This window comes from Xiphophorus couchianus, chromosome 6, assembly GCF_001444195.1.
Source record: "Xiphophorus couchianus chromosome 6, X_couchianus-1.0, whole genome shotgun sequence".
Taxonomy (NCBI): domain Eukaryota; kingdom Metazoa; phylum Chordata; class Actinopteri; order Cyprinodontiformes; family Poeciliidae; genus Xiphophorus; species Xiphophorus couchianus.
This window is the reverse complement of record NC_040233.1, coordinates 1,315,607-1,329,410: the sequence shown is the minus strand read 5'-3', so window position 1 is coordinate 1,329,410 and position 13,804 is coordinate 1,315,607. Positions and strand designations below refer to the sequence as shown.

Here is a 13,804-nt window from a genome sequence, read left to right as displayed (position 1 = left end):
GCCAGTTGGGTCTGCATTCTTTCCCATAGTGAACCAACCTGTGCAGGTGCTTTGAGTTTAGATGATTAATGTGTCACACTCAGTTGACAATGTCCATCCCCTGTAAAAATCAATATGTAATATTTATGCCATGTCATTTTTTGGAAATATGTAAGATAATTTTGAACATAATGTTCACATTATTGGCATTGCCTGCCAATAAAATTGTGTTTGATACCAGTGAAAAAAAACTTTTAATGGTATGTTATGATGTAGACCTATCAGAGCAAAAAACGTACACAAATTAACATTGATTCCATACCTTTGATTCAATATGAAAACAGAAATACACATATAGTCACAGTCAGATGATGGTTGAAATGTAGACAGAGGAGTTTGTTTGCCCGCGGCTGTGTGGCCTGAACCTCTTCGGCTCAAACTACAAGAGTTTGAACCTTTATACTCTGATGATAGGCTTGACATTAATGATGGTCAAGAGTATCCATGACTTGACATTAATGATGGTGTTATGTTATCAAAAGACAGAAAAATGCTGGACACATTAACGTGTTGTCCCAAACATTTTATTTTAGCTTCCAGAACAGTTTTTACAGAAAACTATGCCACTTTAAAAATCAAAAACAAACCATGGTGGCATGACAATAATTTATTCACCACAGTCACTGTCCAGAGACGAGCAGCAGGTCTGCAGACTGAAACAGAGAACATCGACAGAGGCAGCCAGTCAGCCTGATGCTTCCATGCATCTGAGGCGGGTCAGGCTGGGAATGTATGCCACTCATTAGTGATGAAGATTTGGTTCACAGGGATTCTCTGGTGTGACCTGGCTGCTCTGTGCCTTTAACTTATTGCTCTACTGTTTATTTAAAAACACACTGAAAGTGGCCTGGTCCCTTCAACCTGCCGGTCACACAGCTTATGGCTTTAGATCAGAACGCTTCTTCATGTCCTCTTGACTTTTAGAAAGGTTCATTTTAAAAATCTAGAAGCTCTTTTAGTAAAGTTTGTAATGTTCAACACTAAAAATGTCTTTCAGTTCACAGCCACTTACAAAGGGTGAGGAAGTAAAAAAAACCCAAACGGTTAGTGTTACAGGACAAAACCACAGCTAGCACACATCCCCCACAACGTGAGGGGTTAGAGACACCAAAGCACAGCTGCTGCTTTCTAATGCGGCGCTGACCGTTTCATCGGTGTCTCTGATTGGTGGTGTGTCAGTGGATTTCAGCAGAAGCTTAGTGATGGATGCTCAGTTTACAAGCCAGCTTCTGCAGTATTCAGAATACAGTTCTGTATACGGACATTAAAATCAATCATGGTTGGATGTGTAGGAAAATATTTCATCAGGTTTGTAATGTCACGAAGGTAAAAGAAAATGGTGGAATAATAAAAGTTATCCCTTTAAGACGGAACCGGGAAGTTAAACAACACAGTTCGACTCACAGCTAGTTGAAGCTAAGGGTGTCCCGATCCGGTATCAGAAACTGATTATATGGGCCTGCTGATAGAAGCACACTGATATTTAGCACTCTGAGCATTTAGCCTGCCCAGATCGCCATCCACAGGCAGACACATTTAACGATAAACGGGTCAGTTGTTCTCATATCTGTTGCTGGCTATTGGAGTAAAATCACTTGATCAAGCCTTTTCAAACATTGCACACTACAAAATAAGTAATAAAAGTGTGTTTAATTTGTGCTGACATTGCATCTGGTTAACATCAGTATCTGCCAAAACCGATAAAGTTGTATCGGGACACCCCTGGCTGAAGTTTCCTCAAAAACATAATGGCTGATCTGTTTGACGCCCCATGAGTCAGAAGTAAGTCAACAAGAAGAACGATTGCATGTCATGGAGTGAAAATGCTTCAGTGCAGCCTGAATCCACAGCTGGCCTGAGCTCACACTTCAGGACCTGAAACTTCACTTTAAAACTTCTGACAACTTGTTTTCTGGTCAGGTGATGATACCAGGGAAACAGAACTTACAGAGCAAATAGTCAGTCAGTCACACTGAGAGGAGGAACAAGAGGTAAAGTCTCAAACATAGACATCCTGATTACATGGGCTCAGAAAGAAGTGATTAGATAAATGCTCAACAGACAACTCAATCTCACACACACACAGACACGCACACACAGTTTTCTGTCAGAGTGCAGGTCCTAGCACATGGCTCATCCAGGAGTGGTCATTCATCTGGCCTGGAGTGGGCAGAGGAAGGTGTGGGGGTGGTGGTGGTGAGGTGAATGCCGCCTCACCTTTGCATAGAATCAGAAGTGGCCAGAGCTGACCTCAACATTTACATGAAAGAAGGAGCAGAGCCGACTGGACCGACTGCATGAACAGAGAATGAGGTTCTAGTCAGGAGACAGGAAATGTGCTCTGGCTGCATTCAGACCAACGTTTCAGATTAAAGTTTGACTTCATCACTAACGTTAATGAAACTGCAGCAGAATCTGGCTCTAAAACAAAATTATTATACAGAAAGACTCAAAAATGAAAGAAATAGTTTGATATTGCAGGTAGACGCACACATATCCCAAACATTCCCCAAACTCTGAGCAACTTATGTTGCTAAATTAAAAAACAAAAACAAAAAAAAAAAACAACAAACAAAAAGGATGCAAAAAGGAATGATGAAAATACAGGATGGGGAAAACAAACAGCAATACCGTTTTAGTAAACAATTTATCCAAAGTCTCACATTTTTACTAAAGGAACATTTTAAAAAGAGGAAGTGAAGATGGGGGTGGGGTTGTCACGGAGACTTCTCTGTATGTGGAGAAATGCATGACTCTGAGCGAGCTCAGATTGCGCTGATCCATCAGCGGCTCCATCAGCACAGTGAGCGCTGCTGCCTCTACGTTTCTACTGGAAGGAAGAAACACAGTTAGCAAATTCCTTCTGGTAGCTCTTGTTTGGTATCTGAACAAAGTAAATACTGGCCAAGATTTATTGCAAGCCTTCATATACATTCAAAGTTATTATAATGATTTAGCAAGCATGTGTTTTCCCTAAACAGCAGCCTTTACAAGTAGTGAGAATGTCTCGTCTGCTGCATCTCCAGGTCCGGGTTTGTGATCTGAACCAGGTGTGTGTGCATGAAAGCAGCTGAAACACTGAGCATTACATGTTAGGAGGGTCCAACCACAGCACAGAACTTATGAAGAGGGAGAACAACGTTTCTCTGAATTTCATCTGCACATGACTAAAGTGAAGCAGCACTGATGTTCAGTTTGGAGCCAAATCCAGACAAAATAAACATCTACAAGTTAGCATAGCACTAGCGTGCCACGTCTTTCACAAGATTTAACTCTAGCTACCTTCCACATTCTTGGATTAACACATAAATTGATGATGCTGTTCATGTGTGGCTGTGGAATATCGTCTCTGCTGCTCAGAAATTCAGTCAGAGGCGTCTGTATTTGTTGTAAGACTGACTGCTACAGGAGATCCTTCCTGGCCACAGAATCACCAACCACAATATGTACCACAATAATATTAAAGATACTTGGATGATATGAGTTATGACAGCATTTAATTTTTGGAAAAAGTCTTTTTGTAATGAATTTGAATTGAATTTAGGGTTGATGTGCAGTGCTAGTTTTAAAGTTCTACTTTGGTTTTCTCTCACCAAAGCAGCTTCTATATTGTTTGCTGTGGTTCTTTTACAGACCTGTGGCAAACCTCTTCCTTCTCTCCCAGAAGGCCAGTTTGTGCCATGCATGTCTAACAGCTGTGCTGTTAACAGACTCTTTCAACTCCATCAAAAATGATGCACTTCTTTGTTGTGGTTTATCACATAAAATTGAACCAAATCCTCTGAAGGTTGCAGCTGTAATAGTTCCAGGGGTGTGATTACTTTTGCAGAGTCTCCTCTAGAAGTTTAATCTCCAGCAGTAAAGCCAAGCTAACAAGCCCTCTCTCACTTGGACGGTGGACAGGACTTTTACCTGTGGGCTCATCCTTATGCTGTTCCTCTGTATCAGCAAAGTCTGCTGCTGCTGCTGCTGTGCACCACACACATACACACACAACCCCACACACACACGCACACACACACAGTGTGAGAAGTGAGCCCAGGAGGACCATTCACATGGGAAGAATGTTTTCAAAGAGTTACCCACCTTCCTCTGCTTCCTCCTCTACCTCTTCTTTATCTGTAGATTAACAGGGAAACAGAAAGTATGAAGAGAATGGTGCGTAAAGTGCAGGAAGGTTAATAAACACATATTTGAACACCAGAACCAGACTCTGACTACTTGAACTTCAGCTTGAGGTTTTTCTTCCAAGTTCTATTCTCACCTGGAACTGATTGATCCTCCTCTAATTCTTCAGGAGTTTCCTCCAGAGCAGCTGCATCTGTGGCATCTTCAACCTCCCTCCCATCCTCTACAGGCTCCTCCTCCTCGATTGGCCCCTCCTCCTCTATAGGCCTCTCCTCCTCTTCAGGCTCTTCCTCCTCTTCCTCTGCAGGCTCCTCTTCCTCTGCAGGCTCCTCCTCCTCTGCAGGCTCCTCTTCCTCTGCAGGCTCCTCCTCCTCTGCAGGCTCCTCCTCCTCTGCAGTCTCCTCCTGCTCATCAGCTTCTTCTTCTATGGTTGGTTCTTCTGAGAAAGCTTCTTTCTCCTCCACAGCTGCTTCTTGTTTTTCTACAGCAGCTTCCTCTGGGGGCTCTGTCTCCTCCTCAGCTACATCCTCTGAGTGTCCAGCTTCTTCTGCAGGCCCCTCCCCAGCAGGCTCCTCTGAAGGAGCTCCTCCCATTTCCTCCACAGGTTCTTCCTCTTCTTCTGTGGTAGCTAAGTCCTCCACAGCTTCTTCTGCGAAGGTCTCCTCTGCCGCTTCCTCAGCGGGAGCATCCTCCTCCTCCTGCTGTTGAACTGGCTCCTCCAGAACTCCAGCAGGAAGTTTCTCCTCCTCTATGGGCTGATCAGAGTTCTCGGTTTGTTCTGCATCCCTGGCCTCCTCAGTTTCCTCCTCAGCTGGCTCCTCCTGAGGCAGAAATACTTCACTTTATGGAAAACACACCTACACTTCCTGTTTACAGCTACAGCTGCAGCTCAAGGAAGTAGAACAGCATAAAAATGTTCATTCATTTTAGTAATTCAAAAGTAAACTGAAAGGTCCATTCATTAAACACAGAATAATGTATTTAAGCTTTTATTTCTGAGAATATCAAATAGATTATCAATTACAGCTGTAACCCCCAACCCTCAGAATATTTATATTTTCTGAGAAACTGAATTTCAGGTTTTCCTTTGCTGCAATAAATCCTCATCAAACATGACAGAAATAAATGCCTGAAATAGAGCCATTTGTTAAATCTGTATATGGTTTAATTCCAGAAATCCACATGAGTTTCACTTTTAGAACTGAATACAAACATCAAACCTTTTTATGCTATTTTAATCTATAGATATGGACTTCTATAAGGTGCTCTACTTAAAAGGTAGATTTCAAAAGCAGGATTTCTCTCCCTAGTATTTGCTAAAATGCATAGCTGCACACCTGAACCTAGTTAAGATACTTTAATTTACTTTATTTCATATCCAAACTTCCAGTTGTAATAGTTGCATTAAAAAGCAGTTATTACCACCATGATGTAACAGAATGATCATATCACAGACCTCCACAGGAAGCTCCTCCTCAAGCACCTCTGGATCCTCCTCTATCACCTAAAACATCACACACAGCCACGTAAATGTTACACATTTGAAATAAACATTTAACTGAACTGATAAGAAAAGTTCTGAACTGGAAGCAAGACTAATATGTATTGTATTACATATTTGTAACCTGCATTAAAACATATTATTCTGGGACTATGGGATGAACTGTTTCTCCTCAATGAATACACAGAAAAGGAAAATATGCTGGCTCCAGTCTTAAGGTTTTTCTTCAGTAATGAAGAATCCCACCCATTCTAGCTGGTGAGCATAGGATGTGTGGACAGGAGGAGCTCATTTAGCTCAGTGTCCAGCATGTAAAGGGTTTTGAGGCTGCAGACTGACTGCTATTTTAATGCGTGTAGAGTTCTGGCCGTGGCCAGCTGTTCTAAGATCGTTTCTGATGACTTTCTTGGAACTACAGTAATTTGGGTCAGTTGTAGAATAAAACTCCAGCAAGCCAGCTAATAAACTTCAACTAGCTGATCGACCAGACTGTCTACGACCCATAATTCCTTTGGTTTCTGGTCAATCAATCAATAAACGACAAAACATTTCAGTTTCAACATGTAAGTAGACAGAGAACATCCCAAAATAAAAAGTGAGCTGGAGATTAACTTGCTGGACTGTTCTAACCTCAGGAATCTCCTCGGGTTCTGGTTCTGGTTCCACCATCTTAGGCTCAGCAGGTACTTCAGGCTCAGCTTCTAGGACAGAGAAGCAGAGAAGTGTTCTATGTCCATGAAGCTTTCTGAGTCGCTCAGAACTCCCTTACAGTTCAGACCCATACCTGGATCATTAGAACCTGCTGTATATGGTCCACATTCAGCCAGTGGTGCTGATGTGGGACCACAGATTTCTATTGGCTGAACGTTCTACTATCAGCCCAGGTCAGGAGGTCAAACTCATTTTTATTTCAGGTCACATGAAGATCATGTTTTTAGATCATGACTGATCTAAAAACAGCTGGTTGTAGCAGAACCTATTGATCAAACGACCCATTAATGAACTGTTAAAAAAATTGACAAATGGCTGCTTTTCATTAATACTTGAAAGTTCTAATTGGAGGCCACATAAATAGCTATTGTGGTCTGGATTTGGCCTGCAGGCCTCCAGTTTGACACCTGACATAGACAATCACTGGACATCCCTGCTAAGACCGAAGAGATCTACACTTATTATAATAATACCATTTGCAGATAGTCACCTAGTGATGGCGCTGCAGTCTCCTCTGCCACAGCAGCTTCAATCTCATCCTCAGTCAGATCTTCCACAGGCTCAGGGTCCGGTTCAACAATGGCTGAGCAAAGATCAGGACATAAAGAAAGTTATAGTTCAGCACCAAAGAGCTGCTGTCTGAAAACCTACCATGAGTCACATGGATCTGCTTATGGATGAGGCATCGCTCAGGTAAATACTGTTAATGTCAAGTTTAAACATTGCTAATCTGCAGCAGCATATAATGGTTTAGGAATGACTTATTTGGTGTAATGCACTAGTTTTAAATTTGAAAGTTGTTATCTTTGGATTTCTCTGTAGATCCAACCCAACACTGCCCATGTTAGGACTGGTAACAGAGTGCTTCAGGATCTAATTCTAAACATTTTTATGTTGTCCATAATGTAATAACCCTGTTTTATCTCCTTCATGTAGAATTTTATCCTCAGTAAAACCAATAGATGCAAATCTAAAAACAAAATATTAAATTTGCAAGAGCAAAAATAAGATCTGAAAATAGGTAGAACAGGACTGAAAATGAATAAAGAGAAAAAGTCAAGTCCAAATATAAAAAGTACTCATGTGGTTATAATTTAAATTAACTTAACATTTAATTTACATTTCAGAACTGTTATCAGTTCTGAAATGTATCAATTCCTTGTTTCAGACAACAAAAGTCTTAATCTGCTAAACTTGAAATGGTGTGAGGAACAGCCCTGCTGAGGCCTTCAGTTCAGCCTGAACCTGACTTGCTGCTGAGGGTCAAACCTGGAACATGTGGTACCTTCTGGTGTTGGTTCAGGTTCCTCAGCATCCACAGCAGGAGCAGAATCCTCACTACGGGTGAAAGCGTCAGCAGCCTTTTCTTTCAGTCCTATATTAAATAATGCACAGATTGTTGGTAGGTCGCATGTAAGAGTAAAGAACAGATGAAGAGTGCACATGTTTGTGTAATACTGTCGTATGTAGAGCCTTTCAAAGGTATTCACATCTCGTCATTTTTACCTTCACTTTGTCACACCATGACCAGAAACTTCTAGATTTCTACCACACCACAGCAAATTGTGAAGTAAAAGGTTTAATACTGTATGGTGACTTAAAAAGGTCTTTAAAAAAAGAGACTTTGTTAATGAATGAATAATTGATTTTAAAATACTGATCACCCAAAACTAAGGAAATCGGGGCTGATTCATTAGTGATCCACTAGTCTGTTTTAACAACCAGCAGCTTGTCTTCTAGAGTGTTCTGGATTTACCTCCATCCTTCTTCCCATTTGGTTTGACCAGCCCCCCCCCGGCCCTGCTGAAGAAACATGCTGCCATTTCATGGTGCAGTGGATGTGTTCAAAGTGTCAGTCTTCCAGCAATCAATCAATCAATCAATCAAATTTTATTTGTATAGCACATTTCAGCAGCAAGGCATTTCAAAGTGCTTTACATCATATCAAACACAGAAACACAATGCAACATAGAATCAATAATCAAAACACAGCATTAAGTCAAGTTCCATCAATAAATTTGTAATTGATTATGTTTCAAATACAATCCTAAACAGGTGGGTTTTTAATTGAGTTTGCATCCATAAAAGGTTTACCTGTTACACTCCTACTGTGTTATATGGAACAAAACACCTGTTGCTATTTTTATTCCCACTCACTCTCACAATCACACAGTTTAAAACAATGTAGACGCATTTTAATGGGCTTCTGGCACAAGACTCCGTACACCTCTTTCATGGAATTTCGAGCAGGGACTCCACCGTCCCTCACGGATTTTTGTGCAATTCTATGGACTCATCGTCTTGACTGTAACCAAAGACCATGTAAGCCTTTGGTTTTCCATCTCCAAGAGATTTAAACCTTGGAGTCTTGTTTTATAACTAAACCCAGTTTAGTCCCCCCCCCACACACACACACATTCAGTTCCCTGCTGTGTTCCTTGGACTTCATGTGTTTGTTCACTAAAACCCAATAAGCTACATTTCAGTGCATTCTTAGCAATAAACCCTTGAGTATTTACAGACTTCATTCCCACTATGACTTTCTGATCAACTTATTTTAATGGTTTTGGTTTCCTTTGAAGTCAGCAGCCTCTCCCAGCATTTCAACATTCTAGTATTGTTAAAGTATGGCTAATCAAAAACTCTTCTTTGTAACTTTGTCAATTCAATTCAATTTTTTTACAGTAGATTTGAACTGCATTATGTTTGTCCATTTCCTTCACTGTTAACCAACTTGGTTAAGTACAATCCAGGATTTCACACGAACGTTTTAATGTTAAAATGTGTAACTACAGATGCTACCCCAAAGTAATGTCAACAGAGCTGTGTATAGAAATTGAAATTGTAATGAAAAACTTGTAAAGTTAACAGTGAAGACCTAAAGCTGCTGTTCAACAGTTTCCTGTAACAACTGTAAAACATGTTTTACACAAGTCGAAACGTGAGGACATGGAACAGAATTGGAGAAACATCAAGTCCCATAATGTGTTTGAAGCATATGTGTTGTTTCTGATGCACTTCTGCTCTGAATAGAGCAGGGATGTCAAACTTCAGTCCTCAAGGGCCACTGTCCTGCAACTTTTAGATGTGTCTCTGCTGCACCACCTGAACACAATAATTAGGTCATTAAGGCTCTGGAGAAATGATCTACACAAGGAGGAGTTACCTCCTTGGTAGAAATGAAGCCATTTCATCCCAGTGTTTTTTTTTTTACCTGTGGCACATCTAAATCCTGCAGGACAGCGGCCCTTGAGGATTGGAGTTTGACACCTGTGGACTAGAGCGTGTATACTGAGACCAATGCAGTGGAATTTAGTGTTCTGCTGAATCCTGAATGGATATGAAACAAGATTAAATGTGCAGGAAGGCTGAGTGGGAGCGTTATTATCCTATGGCATCAAGTCTTCCAACTTCATTGAACTCAAATGCTGATACACAATTTACTTGTGAAGATACAAAGAACACAAAACAAACAAAAACACAAAATATATATAAAAAACTTTTAAACCAGTTACGAGGATGAACAATCTTTATTGGCAAGAGAAAAATCAATTTATTCCATCTTATAAGCTAGGTCCACTAGATTCTTCAGTCCAGTCAAATATGAATATTGCTTTGATATGCTGTGTGTTAGGGATCATACATAATGAGAAATAGTACCTAATTTAAGGTATTATTTTTAATTTTCCATCTATTATTTTAAATAATTTTATCCTTAAAGGCTACAACATTAATGATTCTGTAAATTTGGTAACTCTTTATTTGACGGGTTGTGAATAACACTGACATGATACCGTCATAAACATGACAACACCGTCATGAACATGAGGAAGTCTTCATGAATATTTATGACTGTTGTCATAAAGTGTCATTTGGTAAATCATGACACTTTTAATACAAAGTTGACATTATTCAAAATGTCTTTGTTATGACAACTTGACATTAACCAAGAAATCATGCTCTGACATAAATTTGTTATAAAAGTATTAGTGATTCAACTTAAAAAATTATGTATCTTTAAGCTATTAAAGTTAAAGTTTAATCAGTAAAGACATTTTGAATAATGTCAACTTTGCATTAAAGTGTTATGATTTACCGAATGACACTTTATGACAACAGTCATAAATATTCATGAAGACTTCCTCATATTCATGACAGGTGTTAAGTCATGTTATAACAGGTGTTATGTCATGTTATAACAGGTGTTATGTCATGTTCATGACAGGTGTTAAGTCATGTTATAACAGGTGTTATGTCATGTTATAACAGGTGTTATGTCATGTTTATGACGGTGTCATGACAGTCTTATTCACAACCCATCAAATAAAGTGTTATCGCAAATGTTAAACTTCAGAACATAAAAATTATGACATTTTTAATAGAGAACTTTTTAATTCTGTGAAAACATTATTTATGGCTTGATTTTTGCCAGTCTGATCCATTTTTCTGGGAAATTCAGTAAAAAGAGTCGACACAATAACGAGCATAAACACTGCAGCCTTCTCACTGATCTCACCGAACGCTTTTGTGAATATTAATATTTTACACTCAGACACTTAAAAATCTATTGAGCAATTAGATTTTTTTAATTCACAATAAAAGAGCAAAAATAGATAATATGAGATGTTATTGAGGTGTGATTTCATGACTCCTTGCTCTGATAGGCTGCATCAGGCTCATCACAACAGTGCAAATGGAAGGACTGGTTTCCATACAAAGATCAGCTGACTGTACTGGCTCCAAAGGGTCATATTTAAACAAAACAGGAATCACAGGTAAAACAGATCAGGACCTATAGTCTCATCATTTAGAGGTTCTGGTATTTATTACACAGATAACGACTATTAAGTATAACATATATTGACTACCAGTCCACCAATCAAAAATGGCTGTGATTGCCTTTCTTATAAAATGTACAGAGCTCGGAGTTTATTTTTTGCCTTCTTTAACAGATTTCTCAGCTCTAATTTTCTTCCATTTTTCTTTGAGAGTCAATTTAACTTTTTCTTCATTTTTTACTTCCTTTCCCAGCACCTTTTCCTCTCTTTTCTTTGATTTCTTCTCCCCTCCCTTATCTTTGGTCTCTTCTTCCTTTTCCTCGCCGTTTTGTTTAACCTTTTCCTGTCGCACTTTTTCTAGAGCCTTTTCTATTTCTTCTTTCTCCATCTTTTCCTCCTCCTCCTTTAGTCTGCTGGCCACTCTCTCCTTCACCCTGGCAGTTATTTCCTTCCTGCCCAGGTCCAGCTCCTTTTCCTCCTCTTCTTTAGCCAGCAGCTGCCTGACTTCAGCCAGAGCCAGCTTAGCCATCTTCTTGGCCTCCACACGTTCATGGATGATTGTCAGCTGCTGCTTCAGAGCCTCCCGAAGCTTTAAGCCAACATCTCTGGGTGAAAGGGATTCTGGGACAGAACCATCAACAACACTGTTTGGTGCCACACCAATCAGAGGAAGGATGAGCAGCAACACCATGCTCAGGTTCTCAGCAGGCAGCCATGGGAAAGTCAGTTTAAATTCAGGATATCCATCCACAGCAAATACAGTTGACACCAGAAGTTTACATACACTGAATAAAAAGACACATTTTTTCCTCACTGTCTCAAGTTAAACCAGACCAAACATCTCTTGTTTTAGGTCAATTTCAGTTCCCAAAATTATTTCTATTTTCCAAATGCCACAATAATGAGGGAAAGCCTATGAAACATATTTATTAAAATCTGAGGTTTACATACTTTCTCCGTATTTGGCAGCTTTAGCTGGTCCATTCCATCAGACAGAACTGCTGGAACAGAGTCAGGTTTTAGGCCGCCTCATTCTCTACAGGGCAAAGAGACCAGGGCTTTCTCATGACCACACCTAAACCTAAACATCTAAACACTGACTTTGTAGTCACTATGTAACCTGTCCATCTATAAGACAAATTTACTACGAGAGTTTAACTTCCTTCCAACAGAGGAACGCAGCAGCTTCAAGCATCAGTAAATGGTTCCCAGGATGAACCAGACTGGAGCAGCTCCATGGTTCTCTTCCTGATATCTTGGTTCATTTCTGCTGACCTTCCCATCATGTCAAAGCAGAAAGCGGTGTGTTCCACGGCCTTGAAATACATCCTCACGTGTAACTCCAGTTTACTCAAATATGTCAGTGAACCAATCAGAGGTTTCCAAAACCATGACATCGTCATCTGGACATTTCCTCATCGTTTATAGAGACAGTAAATATATAGTAAGCTTCTGATTTTGAAGACATCCATAAATAAATCTGACATATTCTCTCATGCATCGATTCATTTATCAAGTAGTCATTCTGACTTAAAGCAAGAGAAGTTTGGTCTGATTCCGTTCCAACCATGTGAAGTGTTCTGTGTATGTAAACTTGTGGTTTCAATTTTAATCTGTAAATCTCAATAAACCAGTAAACTGAGAATTCATTCAAATGAAAACCAAGTACAGTCACACTTTGTTTAGTCCAAGACCAAAACCATGTAGAAGAGGATTACACTGCATCTATTAGTCCATGCTACACTTAAATACAACACATCTTCATGCTGTGGCTGTTGCAACTATACCTTTATTTGCTCCTCTGCATACCCCTTCTGCAGGTTTATCATCTGATGTTTAATAAAAACAAGATAAGGATTAAAAAAACTGTTCCTATTCACCAAATATTTACTCTCGTCAGCTTTGCTTCTTTTGTGTTTTCTTCTCTTCTTAGCTGAACACACACGCAAAGAGGAAGAGGGAGAAAAACGAACCAAACTAGCCATGGCAATAAGTCATTTGATACTACACTAAGAAAACACACAACAGGTGTTCATTACTGACATTTTCTGAATTTAGTGAGTCAAAACAATTCCAGTCCTGAACAATCCTCTGATCACCTCATGTCTTTATATTACACCTTTAAAAGTTCAGAACTCAAAAGCAACAGACAAACATTAAATATGAAGATATAAATTTTTGTTGAGGAAAAGTATCAGCCACTCCCCCTGAATCATTGCTAAACTGTGACATAAAATAACTGCCAAGTCAACTACAAAAACACCACGCATAAGATATCTGGTGTAACTAGGGGTGTAAAGAGATCCTGTCGTATGAGACATTAAAACTAGAACTGCACAATGTACCGTCATTCGCCATGTCAGTGTGTGCAATATTCATCTAGCAAAGGACTTTTGGGAGTGCAGTAATTGTTGGCTAATGTATTTCAAGGGTTAGGCACTTTCATTTTCCATTCAAATGTAATGTTTAGTCACCTGAACAGTCTCACAGCAGAAAATGCTCACACTGATGTGTAGCAGAGGCAGAAATATAAGCCTTGTGCTTCTACATGTACCTCTTCAATTAAGCTGTTTAAATTGCTGTAATGTTTAAGTGTTCATAAATTATTTGATGACCAAAAAAAAAATCAATAAAGCTGATCATTCAG

The 13,804-nt window shown here is 39.6% G+C and overlaps 2 protein-coding genes across 11 annotated transcripts in view; both read right to left on the bottom strand.

Moving 5' to 3' along the window:
• Positions 1 to 547: 547 nt before the first annotated feature.
• LOC114146039 (probable serine/threonine-protein kinase kinX) overlaps positions 548 to 13,804 on the bottom strand; it is a 32,380-nt gene continuing 19,123 nt past the window's right edge. For 5 of the 10 annotated variants that reach the window (XM_028019778.1, XM_028019773.1, XM_028019783.1 and 2 more), the window contains 8 exons: positions 7,665 to 7,754; positions 6,870 to 6,962; positions 6,299 to 6,369; positions 5,624 to 5,671; positions 4,304 to 4,988; positions 4,126 to 4,158; positions 3,952 to 4,008; positions 548 to 2,869 (listed from right to left, as the gene is read on the bottom strand). In XM_028019778.1, coding sequence (XP_027875579.1) covers positions 2,859 to 2,869; positions 3,952 to 4,008; positions 4,126 to 4,158; positions 4,304 to 4,988; positions 5,624 to 5,671; positions 6,299 to 6,369; positions 6,870 to 6,962; positions 7,665 to 7,754 — 1,088 coding nt within the window. In that variant the 3' untranslated portion in view covers positions 548 to 2,858. The remainder of the gene's footprint in view (positions 2,870 to 3,951; positions 4,009 to 4,125; positions 4,159 to 4,303; positions 4,989 to 5,623; positions 5,672 to 6,298; positions 6,370 to 6,869; positions 6,963 to 7,664; positions 7,755 to 13,804) is intronic. The other 5 variants (XM_028019774.1, XM_028019775.1, XM_028019777.1 and 2 more) reach the window with 5 other exon arrangements.
• On the bottom strand, positions 10,607 to 12,938 carry LOC114146041 (UPF0329 protein ECU05_1680/ECU11_0050-like). The gene has a single exon (XM_028019785.1). The coding sequence runs from the start codon at positions 11,846 to 11,848 to the stop codon at positions 11,309 to 11,311; it is 540 nt and encodes a 179-aa protein (XP_027875586.1). The 5' UTR covers positions 11,849 to 12,938; the 3' UTR covers positions 10,607 to 11,308.

Bases quoted from the DNA above. Each gene is read 5' to 3' on its own strand.
- LOC114146041 (XM_028019785.1), bottom strand. From the start codon at position 11,848: ATGGTGTTGCTGCTCATCCTTCCTCTGATTGGTGTGGCACCAAACAGT.